The 14,964-nt window shown below is 41.7% G+C and overlaps 1 protein-coding gene across 1 annotated transcript in view; it reads left to right on the forward strand.

Moving 5' to 3' along the window:
• Positions 1-588: 588 nt before the first annotated feature.
• Positions 589-14,964, forward strand: part of nrn1la (neuritin 1-like a) — a 36,538-nt gene continuing 22,162 nt past the window's right edge. The window contains exon 1 of the mRNA XM_061282692.1: positions 589-673. Coding sequence (XP_061138676.1) covers positions 631-673 — 43 coding nt within the window. The 5' untranslated portion in view covers positions 589-630. The remainder of the gene's footprint in view (positions 674-14,964) is intronic.

Below are 14,964 nucleotides of genomic sequence, written 5' to 3' on the forward strand. Positions count from 1 at the left end.
TCACACAAAGTTCAGAGAGAGCTACTAAAGGTGAATTTTAATACACTAGCATTTCATGTGACGTCCCTTTTTGACCTTATTTCGTTTGGAGTGCAAGGTCAAGGTGTATGTCACTGCATGACCACGATTAGGGCAAACGAGGTAGAAAAAAGATTTTTGAGCTGGATAGTCAAAACATTCACTCTTCGCCCATTGATAATAGATTTGCAGACTAATTTCATTTACCGAATTATTTATAAGCGCAATTCTACGTTTGATTTGAGCTTCTGGCGCTGATAAGCATCTTAAGCGAAATCTCAATAAACTATCGCTTCTGCAGTTCTGTTTTTTCTGGCTGCACTAAAACGGGTTCAAGAATCGGAATGCCTCCGTCAGATAACGTCGTCCGTTTGGAGCAGATGTGGTGGCGCTTGGTCCTTCCTTTCGGCTCCTCTCCTCTCCTCCCACTCCAGTGTACAGACTCGCCCTCCCATCAGAGGAGCGCACGGTGCATCCTCTCGCTCACTCCGGACAGTAACACTGCACTAAACATAGGAGAGAAGCCGTTTTACACCAGCAACTGGTTTTATTTGATCTTTATACAAAGCGTCGGGGACTCTTCTGCGTGCTTGCGGGACACGTTTGAACATCATGAACTCTTCGTGTTTCTTCGTGCCTGTTGCTTTCCTTCTGCGTAAGTACTGTCCTCCAAATACCCTTTTATAAGTTGGATAACTACCTTAGTTTGGGTACGAGCTGCCCCTGCGTTCATCCTCACCAGCACTCTGCTGCTGGCAAAATGATCACTATTTTTAAGAAATTAAAGATTACGTGTGCATGCTTGGATCTTGATGGATACACTTAGCTGCGTCTCGCTGCATCTATTGATGCTGACTCATAACTTAGGTGGAATTTTAGATCATTTTTCTCCGGATTGTCACACTTGCTCCATCAACCGCACGCAAGTTTCCGTATGCGTCTTTCACCGCTATACTTGAGTCAAACTAACGGTATCACAAAATGTATTCCATTGTCCAAGTCGGATCATGTGCATTCATTTCTCACCATCTGCTATCGTTGTCGTTGCCATCGTTATCATCTTGTCATGCTGCTGTCGGTGGAATGAAGATGCGGAAGGTGGGCTAAAAGCGTCCCGCGGGAGCCAGACACCGTAAGAGTGAGAGGGAACAAACAACACATTCAAGTTCCCCGACATGGAGATAAATGAATAGCATCTTCCTCCTCCTCCGCTCTAATCCCTCTCCCTCAGTCCCCACATAGAGACATTTTTCAGCTCTTTCCATGCAAAACAGCCTCTGACAGTTAACTTAAGACATTAATTAATGTCCACTCAATCCTTGTCACGCAGACTTTGAGAGAGAGAAGAGAGAGAGAGAGAAGAGAGAGAGAGAGAGAGAGAGAGAGAGAGAGAGAGAGAGAGAGAGAGAGAAGAGAGAGAGAGAGAGAGAGAGAGAGAGAGGAGAGAGAGAGAGAGAGAGAGAGAGAGAGAGAGAGAGAGAGAGAGAGAGAGAGAGAGAGAGAGAGAGAGAGAGAGAGAGAGAGAGAAGAGAGGAGAGAGAGAAGAGAGAGAGAGAGAGAGAGAGAGAGAGAGAGAGAGAGAGAGAGAGAGAGAGAGAGAGAGAGAGAGAGAGAGAGGAGAGTGAGAGAGAGAGAGAGAGAGAGAGAGAGAGAGAGAGAGAGAGAGAGAGAGAGAGCAGAGAGAGAGAGAGAGAGGAGGTTGAACCTTGCATGGCTTTCCGTGTGGACTTTGCATGTTGTCCCTGCCCTTGAGTGGATTTTCCATCGGTCTCAATTGTTTCTATTTGCCCCTAATTACTTGGCGACCACTGACTGTTGACTTTGTAGAAATACCAAATCGTAAGGTCTCTAAAAATAATAAGGCGGATAAAAGTAAGGGTGATTCATGCTCACATTCAGAAATACAATGTGTGCATACTTCGACTCATAAGAGAAGGAATGAGGAGTTTATGCATGGTCAAGGATACAACGTAATAAGACGTTCTATTGAGACACGAGTGCGTCAGTGATAAAGCAGCACTAACGCAGTGCTGTATGGAAGAAAATTCATGTTTGAGTTATCTTTCTCTCCCAGTTGGCTTAAGTCACAAATTCATTGTAGCCTGGATTTTGATTAAATGACAGGCAGCATTGTAGCCTCAAATATCGACTCTGGCCTTTTTGTGTGGAGTTTGCGTGTTCACCCTTTGCTTGTGTCGGTTTGCCCCACGTTCCAAACACATGTAGGTTATTAAAGACACAACATTTTCTATACGCGTGTTTCTCACATATTCCATATGGGGGAAAAAACTCTCAGAACACCACTTAGCAAAGTGATACACAGAAAGTGTGTGTACAGGTTACCTTTAGTCAATTAATGAAAGAGCTGGCTATTTCATTGTTTTTGCCTATTACTGTACATACCATAGATTTTTTTTCTCCCAAAATAACTGACATTGGATAATTTCCCATGGCACACCTGAGGATCTTCTATGACTATCAAATGTGCCCCGACACATTGGATCACTGGCTAATACTGTATATGTGAATATGTTTGTGTTTAGCTCAGCTAAGTTGTAGTTCACGACCAACCATGAAGAAGAAGGTGAAACAAAGCACACTGTAAACTAAATCAAGCAGCAGCAGCAGCAGCAGCAGCAGAAAAATACATTTTACCGGTCTGTGACCGGTCCGCAGACCGGGTGTTGGGGAACACTGCTCGAGACTTTGTAACTTGTGCTCCATTAACTTGTGCAGAAAGCAGTCATATTAAAAATACTGTATAGTGCGACCTGATCTGATGGTACAGATTTTATTAGAGAGAGAGGGAGTGAGAGCGAGAGAGAGCGGGAGTGTGCTCCATGCAGTCTTCCCTATCATCAGAGCCCCCAAAATCACATTAATAGCTGTCCACTGGTGAGCAGGGTATTGTATTTTAATTGTTCTCCCTTGAGAACACTTACAGTATTTTGCTTCCTCCCACATTTTCCCCTGTGCAGTTTTTCAACTGCAGCGCAGACACTGCAAGTGGAAGTTTCTTCATTGAAATCCTTGTAAAGGTCAAGTAGGGTGTTTACCTTGCTGTCCCTGTGATTTTTCCCCATACTGTTTTCAACCCTTTTATCACCTCCTCCCAACTCAATGATCAGCACACAGTTTTCAGGGTATTTGAAAGTTGGGTCTGTTGTAACCCAGCACACGCTGCACGTTCAAAACTGTTGGACTTATGATTTTTGTCTCATTATATTTGGGGGTCCCACCCTTAGAGTTTGGAGGACCGCTGACAAAAATATATTTTTGCATTTAAAGGTAATGAGACCTAGCTGATATGTATATATTGTGTTCTTCAACAATACTTAACTGTATTTATAAATTCATATACCTGATGTTGATAAAATAGTAAAGGTTTCAGTCTCCGTTGCCAAAACCTATATGAGCAAAATACATACTGCAAGCTCATAGAAGTGAATGGAAGTGCAAGATGTCCCATCTGACAAGGCTTGGCTTTCCACACTCTTCTCTTCTGGCCTTTTTCCTCTTCCCTCTTTATTTTTATGGTTTAATAAAAGTGATGAACTACAATATCATGTACACTCTAGCCATAATAAAATTATCCACCCATACATCCATCAATTTTCTGAAGTGCTTATCCTTACGAGGGTCACGGGCGTGCTGGAGCCCATCCCAGTAGTCTTTGGGCGGTAGTTGGGGTACACCCTGAACTGGTCACCAGCCAATCGAAGGGCACGCAGACAAACAACCATTCACACTCACACCTATGGACATTTTGGAGCGTACAATTGGCCGACTGTGCATGTTTTTGGAATGTGGTAGGAAACATGAGCACCCGGAGGAATCCCACACAGGCACGGAGAGAACAGTGACTCTTGCACCTCACTATGGGTTAAAGACAATTGGGAGGCTCCTGGCGATGTGAGAACAATCTACTGGTCACAATTAATGTTTTTGTGGAGCCAGTGTGCTTCACGGAATACTAGAGGTCATTTATGATGAGATTTTGCTTGCACCGCTGCTGAAGATATTGGTGGTTGGCTTGCTAATTGTGGTCACTCTAATGCACAGTAGTGCACGTACTTCAAAATTTAAGTTGTTCCATTCTATTAGTTAATCGCGAGATTGCATTTGAATTTTACACGCAGTACTTTTGAGACAATTTACATTTATCCATCCATCCATCCATCCATCCATCCATCCATCCATCCATCCATCCATCCATCCATCCATCCATCCATCCATCCATCCATCCATCCATCCATCCATCCATCCATCCATCCATCCATCCATCCATCCATCCATCCATCCATCCATCCATCCATCCATCCATCCATCCATCCATCCATCCATCCATCCATCTTCTATACCGCTTGTCCCCACGGGGGTCACGGGCATCCATCCATCTTCTATACCGCTTGTCCCCACGGGGGTCACGGGCATGCCGGAGCCTATCCCAGCAGTCATCGGGCAGTAGGCGGGGGACACCCTGAACTGGTTGCCAGCCAATCGCAGGGCGCACAGAGACGAACAACCATCAGCATTCGCACCTACGGGCAATTTGGACTGCTCGATCAACCTACCGAGCATATTTTTTGGCATGTGGGAGGAAACCGGAGTGCCCGGAGAAAACCCACGCGGGCCCGGGGAGAACATGCAAACTCCACACAGGGAGGGCCGGAGGTGGAATCAAACCTGCACCCTCCGAGCTGTGAGGCAGACGTGCCACCACCAAACGACATTTAATTAAATATAAAAACACTACATGTGTTGTAATAATATATACCGTAATAGCTTTCTCAGTACAGCACGGTGCAGGTTTTGAACTTGCTGCAGACTATGTGCAATATCTTGCTACTTTTAAGCACTTTTCTACCTACTGAAGTGTTTGAAAGCCTTCTTGGGTCGTTTTTTGTTCACAACTCTTGTGAAAATTCTTCCCTCGAAACTGTTGTATAGCTCTTTTTCATTCGACCTTCAGAGAGTTGCAGATTTTCTATGCACGCTCTCCCTCCATAACAGCCTTTCTCTTTCACCGCTTCCTCTGTTCATTACATTCTCAACGATTAAGAATTTTACTGCAACTTCTTCTTTAGCTTCAAATCACATAACTGTGGATGTGACAAGTGAGTGACCCATGATGTCCTGGCTTTTTACGGACCGGCTTCAGAAATTCAGGTTAAATGCCCGTTAAATCTCTAGGCTGCATCCTATCGTCCAATGCATTTTCTCTTATGTCTGCTTTCTTCACCTGTCCTTTGGCTCAATCTCTGCCACATTACACCACTTGTGTTCAGGGCCTCCAGGACAAAATGGTACACCTTTTCAATCTTTGTGTGCACGCCACATAAATAATGACAGCATTGACCTTGACCGACCACTGTTTTTACCATTAATAGCCTTACATGTAATCTTTTTAAACATGGTGGGTGCGTCATTGTGACTCACGAAAGAAACCAGTGCACTACAATGAGATCCGGAACGAAAGCTGCATTACTGTAGTAATGGACACTAGATTATTCGACCGTCCATTTTCTAATGCCTGTCATCAGGGCCGGTCGTGTATCCCAGCAAACTTTGGATGGAAGTTTGAGTACACTTTGGTCAATCGTCTAAGATTTAGCATATTCTGAACAGTAAAAGGGATGTACTATAGCGCTTTTTACCTTTCGGTATTCAAAGAGCTTCACACGGCTTCCTCATTCACCCACTGACGACATACCATCAGAAGCAAGTGACTTGTTCAAGGACACAAGGACAATGGTTGAGGAGCGAAACCCCATCCTCTGTGTTGGGAGGCTTTCACTCTACTGCTGAGCCAAGCTGCCCTATAGGTAAATGTGGCAAATAATGTGGCTGTGTATTTTAGAATTGCAGCAAGGACAAAAAGTGGAATAGCTATCCACTTTCATAATCACTCTAATTGCATTAATTTCTCACACTCGAGTGTGTGTGCATGCTAGCGTGTGTGTGTGAGAGAGAGAGCGAGAAAGAGAAATACAGCATTTGTACCAAGTAACTTGCGTGTGAATGAATATTCATGCTCAGTATTATTAAGGGAAAAGGAGACAAGAGTCATGCTCTGCTGGTCTTTTGTTAATGGTCTTTGTATACAGAACTAGTACAAAGTCTAAGCACTACACACACAAACACATGTGCACACAACTGCACACACAGGGGGGCTGTACTGGGGGGAAAGCCTTCTGATAAAGAGCAGGTCCTCATTGGAAAATGAGTTTATTCTTGCTCATGTCTTGGATACCTTACGTCCCCGCGCCTCTGTCCGCGTGAGCGTCTTTCCTCGTGTCTCTCTTTTCTCTGCTCCCGCGACCCTCTGTCACGTCTCGTCCCCGGTTCTTTTGTTATGTGCGTATTGTCATAGTTTTTGTCCGTGTGCCTGTGTGCTCGCCCCTCCCTTCCTGCGTGCCCATGATCATGTGATCATTCTCACCTGCCTATAGTTACCTGTCGTGTATTTAAATCCTGCCTGCCCCTCGCTTCCGGTCGGATCATTGTTGTCGTAATGTCGTCACGTCTTTCGTTTCACGTCCCTGTCGGTCAGTCCTCTTGGTGTTTTGTTAAAGTCTTGTCAGTTTGCTGAGTCTGTCAGTTTGTTTTCTCCAATAAACCCCGGTCCAAGCCCCATTTGATCGCCCTGCTCCATCCGATCCATGACACCCTCACCCTACTTGCAAAGGCCTCTGTGGGCTCTGTTCCCCTTGAGGCGAATGGTCACCATAGGGGGCAATTACTACCTTCATCTCCAGCCAGGAACCGATAATACCTTCAAGCAACTATAAACCGGGTAGGGACATGCAATTCTTTGTCTTCTCTCCTTGCAAGGCGCCAGGAAGTCTATATGCTAATCAGTTTACTCATCAGACTCTAACTTTAAGTTGTAAGTTCACTCACTATTTGCACTCTCGAACTCTTATGTGTATATGAAAATATACCTCACCAGCAATGCAATTGTAGTTACATTTGCATCAAACAACAGGTGGGATTACACAAACACAATCCAAATTGTGTGTGGAATGAGAAAATGCCTAGAATAATGCAGAAGGGAAAATGCAATGAATGTGTTTGACACAGAATGTATGGCTATTTTCTCTAATCATGCAATAAAAGTTAATGGGGTTCTAGAAAACAATAAACTTCAGATCAGAGATCTTTTTGGCCTGGCAGCTGGCACTCAACATAGCATGGGAGGTGGATGGAGGGGCAAGGCACAAAGCACAATCCTCACAAGAACTCAAATAAATGCATGTCAGATATCAAAACACTTGGTGTGTGTTTTTTTTAACTTATTTTGGTGAATGACAAAACAAATTGAGCTCCAGTAGAAAGGACGATTTTCTCAACCAGGTCAAAGAGGCAAATGCTTGAGCACCACTCAAACTCTGCATGTGCCAGGTGAGATATTGACTCAGTTTAACTCATCTTAAGATAATTTATAATCAGAGTTGTTAAGAGTTGTTTTGTTTCGGTATTTCTCTGAATCCCTGAGAGCGTGAGAGAGGATGTAGTTTAAAGACACCGCACTAGTTGCACCAATTTGAAGTGACGTTACCATAAAAAAAAGATGCGCCTGTCCCAGTGCATGTACACGTATGCTGTGTTTGCATGCCTCATCGCTTGTGTGTCTCTCTGCGATAGAAAGAAATTTAACTTGGATAAAGTCTAGCTTTGTGGCTACGAGCAAAATCACAATAAACCCCAAAAAGACAACGACCTATTGTGGTGCAAAGTCTTGACAGGCCGACATTTTAAAGATAGATTTAAAAAAAAAAAAAAAAGTCTTACACTCACTCTTTAAGAGTCTCTATATTTTATCCCCCTCTCTCAGATTGAAATATGCATTATTTATAATAATTGAATGGAAATGAGAAATTGGAGACATCAGGAAGTTATTCTGGCTAGTCCCCAACATTTGTTGTTCATGTAAAAAACAGGAAGAGTAAATCCCAATGAAGTGTTTTCAGTTTTTCTGTCCTACGACTCTCACCTTGTGCCATTTAATACTTTCAGTGTAACATGTCTTTCAATAGGTTTCGGATTTCCTTATCAAAAAATAGCATTCGGCTTCCAGGGTTGCTTTGCCTCGAACAAGTTTGTCACTACTTGTTAATGATTCCAGAGAGATGCAATACGTTCAGTATGATTATTGTTTTATTCATTAGTTATGTTGTCTTTTAAAGTATCTTTAATAAAAAATCCTGATGCAACTGATGTGTGTACTTCAGGGAGCCCTCATTTGAACAACCCTAGTTTTTATTGCCTATACCTTGAAGTGAAGACAAAAGTTTGGAAGGTTAAAGTGCCAGTAGGCATAACAATGAGTGGTGTCCTTGCACTCAATATTCAGTGCACTTGTGATGGGGATGCCATAAATTCATGAAGTTTTGCTTGTGGCCCATAACTTGGAGAAAATAAGCTGTTGTTTGCACAAATTGGATAAAAAAAAAGTAAGGGAAACCTGCAAGTGATTTAAACGATGTTACTCTCAATTTGCATGTTCAATGCTGACTCCCCAACGTCCATTGCGGTGTCCTTCCTTTTGCACCACTTTCCTAACATATAATATTTACATAAGGGATTATGGACCTTGCAAAAGAACATTTGTGACATCATTCCCAAATGTTAGTTTAGGATTCATGCAGTAGGTTATGTCACCAAACACATCCAACTATGCCTTTATGTACCTTGCTTTTTACACTTTAGGGTTAAAATGGGGCTCCTCCAAAGTGTTCCCTTACCAAGAACAAAAATGACAATATAAGGACAAATCAGTTGTTTGTAACTTCTCTGAATTGAAATGTGCGTGTGTGTGTCCATGGAGATTTGCACACAAACAGTACATCTGTGTGTGCGTGTATGTCTGGGGAGCCAAGTGCTAACCGTGATAAGTTACAGCAGCCACTTCAGGTGCTGAAGTCAATAAAAACTCATTAACTCAACAAGCGGGTCGGTGGCTCCGTCCAACAAGATCCCTGTCCCACTTTGTCTTTCTTGCAGGGAGGTAAGGTGCACATGAGTGCGGCTGCACTTTCCCCTACGTATGCATTCATGTGCGAGTCGCTGGATCAATGGGAGCATGGTTCATTTCTTCTCATGGGGGAGGGGGAAGAGAAAGGAACAAATAAAAAAAAAAACAGAAACAAGAATATGATAAATGAAAGCAGTCAATGCGACAAAGGTTGTTATAATACTTTACACTAATAACAATCTTTTCAAATTATTGCTCATTTCCCCACCCTCAGGGACCTTTTACCCTCCATTCATTTTAATACAGAATGACACAATGAACATATTTTCTCTGCAATAAACCTCATGTTGTGACACTTTTGGATGAGCCGAGGGGGGGGGGTCATAAATTGGCCGTGCAAATGAGCCATTATGAATGTCGAGAAGCATTTTCAGATTGCTGGCTGCCATTTCAGGGTGTACCACTAGCACGCCCGCGACCCTCGTGAGAATAAAGCGGATCAGAAAATGGATTCAAGTGAGCACAAATCGTAGCATATACTTTCATGTACTCGTGTCACAGTAATATTTGAATGGAATCGTATGTAATGTATCCACGCTGTACATGTGTGTGTGTGTGTGTGATCATCGATCTGATTTATGGCAGAGCGTAGCATCTTCCCACAGGAATGTGGCCTTCTGTAGATTTTGGAAGGTTACGTGGGTAGAACACAGGAGGCGGAGAGAGAAGTTGCAGGTATCCAATTTGTGAAACACATTCCCACAACACTTGTGCGTCCTCTATGGACAGTTCTGCGGTTGCCCTTCATTAAAAGAATATGCAATGCATGAAAAAAAGCTCTTGGGACATCACTCTCTATCACTTCATGAATTAATTAATCTGGGGTTGAGCTAGACCCTTTAGTTCCCCCCTGAATATTAATACTTTATCTTACTAAGACAATTCTCCATTACAGTGTTTGCGACTAAAACCTGCTGCTAAAATGAGCGAGTAATTGATGCCTCCCTCAAAGGCTTATAGTAAATGTCTATAGATTGCGGCAAAGCACTACTTATTAAAATTGGAAGTCAGACTATGCCGTGTGTGAATGAAACTTTTTCCATAATGTCCACATAATTCCTTGGCGCCAAGATGCCAAAGCAGCGCTTTGATAAATGATGAATAAAAATCATTTATTTGCAGATTTTTTTTCTTCTTTTTTTTCTTGGCGCCTATACTCTTTTATCACTTAGTATTTGCCAGAGCCATGTCTAATATAAAAGAAAAAAAATCTGCAAATAAATGAATTCATCCACGAGTAGCAGATTGTGAATATGTGACGGAACACTTAATCCTAGAACTATTACAGGATGAGTGGACAAACATTCCCACAAAATGTTAGGTATACTTAATTTGTTCAGTTTAAGCAGACTCCACACGTCCTGATAATCTGTCTGAATTGGATTATATTTCCAGCATTCCAATCACAGCACAGCTCTCTATTAAAAAAGATTATAAGGACTCATTATTCTGCAGGGCGCGATGCGTTAAAAGTGATATTTTCCTCTCCAATTTTCCGAAAAAAAGAGTCAAGGCAACCGATGTTCAGTAGTTTTTATGATATGATAGTTTTTATCTCGTGTGTGTGTCTGTGGGTAATCGACACAGAGTTTGACAGAGCAACAGTGTTGTCACCTCACTTAGAGTAACAACTGGTTGTGCTGAGTGTATAATCTAAGTCGTCCACCCAAATAAAAACTGACTGCCTTTCACAAGTCAGTCTCAGTACTATGACAGTCCTTTAATGTGATTTGCAATTTCCTCTGGAAGTTATCGCTACGTGTGTGATGTGCTGCATTGATCCTCTTGAGGTCATCAACATCTATAGCAGTAAGCAAACACTTGCTGCTTTCCTCCCCCCCCCCCCTCATCTTTTTTTTTTTTAAATCACAGTTTAAAAACTGACTAGCATTTTAATGAGCGCAATGTGTTTATCCAGGCTTCAAAAAGTTATTTCCCCCCAGAACAGCGGAAGCTGTTACAAATGCAGAGATATGTTCTTCCATTTTCACTCCCTGTAGATAAGTGTCCACTCACTGTGATAACATGCTCTGATAAAAAATTGCTTGTGAAATGGAACTGCGAAATAAAGGTTTGAATACGAATGAAACTTCATTTTCATTTTTAGTGGACTCTGCCAGGGTATTTTACTCACCGTCCCAATATATGTCAATATTAATCATATAAACTTGTGCGTCATAGGTAAAGGTCAAACAGGTGGATGATGGCTTTAATTACTCAGAGATGATATAGAAAGGTCACATCAACAGGCAGGTAGAGTCCATCATGGAAATGTTTTTGACAAGCTATAGTCACAGAAAGTACAGTTAATTGGAATTCCAAACAAAGTTTAAGCAGAGTACAAACATGCAGCTCATTGGGCTGAATTTAAGCATCCAACAACATTGATTGTTGAGTGTTGATTTTGCCTTGTGAAATGTTGGTTTTCAATGGCTGGGCAAAGTTGAAAACATTGCAGTTCTTTTTGGAAAAGAAAAAAAAAAACCTTAATTGGACCTTACTGCGGAATGCAATGGACGGGTCCCTGCAGATGGATGGATGGATGGATGGATGGATTAGAGATAGATGGATAAACTACATTTTAGGAGCAGCTGGCGTGTTAACTAAATCTACAATTTCTGTCAGGACAGATGAGGCTTCCACTGTGTTCGCAATAGTCAGGAGTCTTATTTGTGCCATCTCAGTGCTCTCTGATTGGCTCTTATATAATGTGCATCCTGCCGCACGGCACTACTGCTAATGCTGCACGGCTGCTGATGAATGGAGCATATGTTTTAACTGTGAATAATTACGACAGAAAGCGAGATCATTAAGTTTAGAGCATGACTAGATTTGCATAAGCTGTACAAGGAATCAGAAAAGAAAGAGGATTAGTATATGCACGATAATTCTTTCAGGGTTTGGCAACAAAATCCTCAATCAAGGCAGAAAAGTTGTACACTTGATTTGACACGCTTTGATTCACGCGACTTCTATTCTAAGGTGGTTTGGTCCTATTTTTTTGGCCAGCAAACGAACCCCTTCGGCTGCACAACAACATGCCTGACGTAAATTAACGTAACAGAGGACCCCTTCGGCTGCCCAGAAACATGTCTTTCTAAAAAAACAAGACTTTTATATAACGGGCTTTCAAGGTTAACGCAATTCCTAAATTTAGATATTTTTGGATTATATTGCACCAAATGAACTTTGCAGGACTGGAACGCACATGGAAATACACAAGATATGGCAGAAAAAATTTCCGACTACTAAATTTGAATTTCCAAACACAAACGACAAGTTTTCGCCCTTGACCTCAGGAACGTGCAAAGAAAAATCACGTGGAACCTGGTTGGTGAGAAGGAAGGTTGCTCCAGTAGCGTGATGTTCTTTTTAGCCAGGAACTGTCAGATGCTCAGGGAGGTGCAGGTGCATTGCCACAGTGAAGCAGCAACATGTCCTGCTGCAGGATCTATTTATACATGCTGGTTGATCATCTAGCCCTCATTAATGGTGAAAACGTAATAGTTTGGGTTTGAAATATATCTTTTGTGACACCAGTCCTGAAACTTAAGAACATACTGTATTTGATAGTTAAGCACCTTAACACTAAAATGAACTAGTGACAAAGTTTCCTCTAATTTGTTGGTGACACGCTCTGGGACGATGAGAGCAACTCAGTGTGTTGAATAAAACACTGGCATGGACCTTAAAAGCTTTCTGCCAAAATGATTAGATCGTCTACCTCCTGAGGTGCACCACTCGCTGACGACTTTGTGTGTGTGTGTGGGAGGTGCGTGTGTTGCATTCAACTTTTCAATGCCAGTGAGGATCCCCCAACCACTTTGTGCATGTGTGCGCTCACACGGACACACACACGCGGACACCCACACACACACATACGCTTTGAAAGTTGAATCGACATTGCTGAACTAACACCATTTGTTCAAAGGTCTTTTTAATCACTCAGTGTTGTTATGATGGGACTGACTGCAGTGTGTGTAGTCAAATTCACCGTAGTGTGCACGTGTGCGTATGTTGTATGGGTGTTCATGCGCCAACGGGGAAATCATGAAGAACAATCATGGCCACGCATCAATGGCTTCTTTGTCGTAAAGGAAATGAGTGACAGATCATCACATCAGAATATGCAATTATGGATCCATTTCATCGCTGCTCTTTCCTTCATTACTTTTCGCCCATCTTTTTTTTTTCCTCCACACGTTTTTCAGTACACTAGTTTAAAACAATACACCAAAGCTGCTTTACTCTCATCACACACTGGCTTTACCGTGTGTAATGGACTTCCCCTTTTCTACAAAGTACTTGCCAAGGTCACCTTGTTGTTACGACTCCTCTGGTCTTTCCTTTTTCTACAAAGCAACCTTCCTGGAATTCTTCTCTTCACAGTCTAACCAAATTCCCTCGCACATTCGCTGCTGACTTATTAACTTTTTTCTATCTTCACTTCTCTTTCTCTGAAGTGCATCAGTTATTTATGTTGGTTGATGGCCCACCGCATATGTTGGAAACAGTCCAATATAGGGACATATACTAAAACAAGTGTTGATAAAACATTTCATTTGCTCCTTTCCAACATCGTTTCTTCAGATCTGTTATGGTTTTGCGTGGTTGGGACACAGTTGCAGAGAAGTAGGGAGGCAAGGCAGTGGTGCTTTTAAAAATAATTATTTAAGGCAGTGGTGCTTTTAAAATAATTATTTAATTACAAAATAAGAAAATCACATTCAAGGTACAGCGAGGAATCCAAAAACTATACTGGGAAAGTAGGGAGGCAAGGCAGGGGTGCTTTTAAAAATAATTATTTAAGGCAGTGGTGCTTTTAAAATAATTATTTAATTACAAAATAAGAAAATGACATTCAAGGTACAGCGAGGAATCCAAAAACTATACTGGGAAAGTAGGGAGGCAAGGCAGGGGTGCTTTTAAAAATTATTTAAGGCAGTGGTGCTTTTAAAATAATTATTTAATTACAAAATAAGAAAATGACATTCAAGGTACAGCGAGGAATCCAAAAACTATACTGGGAAAGTAGGGAGGCAAGGCAGGGGTGCTTTTAAAAATAATTATTTAAGGCAGTGGTGCTTTTAAAATAATTATTTAATTACAAAATAAGAAAATGACATTCAAGGTACAGCGAGGAATCCAAAAACTATACTGGGAAAGTAGGGAGGCAAGGCAGGGGTGCTTTTAAAAATTATTTAAGGCAGTGGTGCTTTTAAAATAATTATTTAATTACAAAATAAGAAAATGACATTCAAGGTACAGCGAGGAATCCAAAAACTATACTGGGAAAGTAGGGAGGCAAGGCAGGGGTGTTTTTAAAAATAATTATTTAAGGCAGTGGTGCTTTTAAAATAATTATTTAATTAAAAAATAAGAAAATCATATTTAAGGTACAGCGAGGAATCCAAAAACTAAACTGAGAAAATCCAAAAAGAAGAATCAAAGTAACTAACAAACACGAGAATAATATTCAACACGTCTTGACGTGGTGTGCCTTGGCTTGACTTGGACAAGGACTGCGATAGAAACCACAAGGAACCAACAAAGAAATAAATAAATCGGAGAACTAAATATAAGTAAAGTGATGAGACACGGGCGACACCTGCACAACACACAAGTGGCCGAGAGAGTTGAAGAAGAACAGTATAAAGAATTCACAATTATCTTCACAATTATCTTGACAATGATTCCAAGCGAATGTGATTGATATGACACGACTCTATGTCCTTGGTTAAAGTTGGGTATATTTAAATTCTGAAATGACTTTTTGTCAACGCAAGCATTTCCTCAGTGTTTAGACGGTTCTGATTGATGCTCTGGACCCCAGGGGAGTCTTGTTTGATACTACAAGGGTGAGGCCAGGACCCCTGCACTTTAGGATTACCCGTTTTCCCTTTGTTGTA

Source organism: Syngnathus typhle, linkage group LG7 (genome assembly GCF_033458585.1).
Source record: "Syngnathus typhle isolate RoL2023-S1 ecotype Sweden linkage group LG7, RoL_Styp_1.0, whole genome shotgun sequence".
Taxonomy (NCBI): domain Eukaryota; kingdom Metazoa; phylum Chordata; class Actinopteri; order Syngnathiformes; family Syngnathidae; genus Syngnathus; species Syngnathus typhle.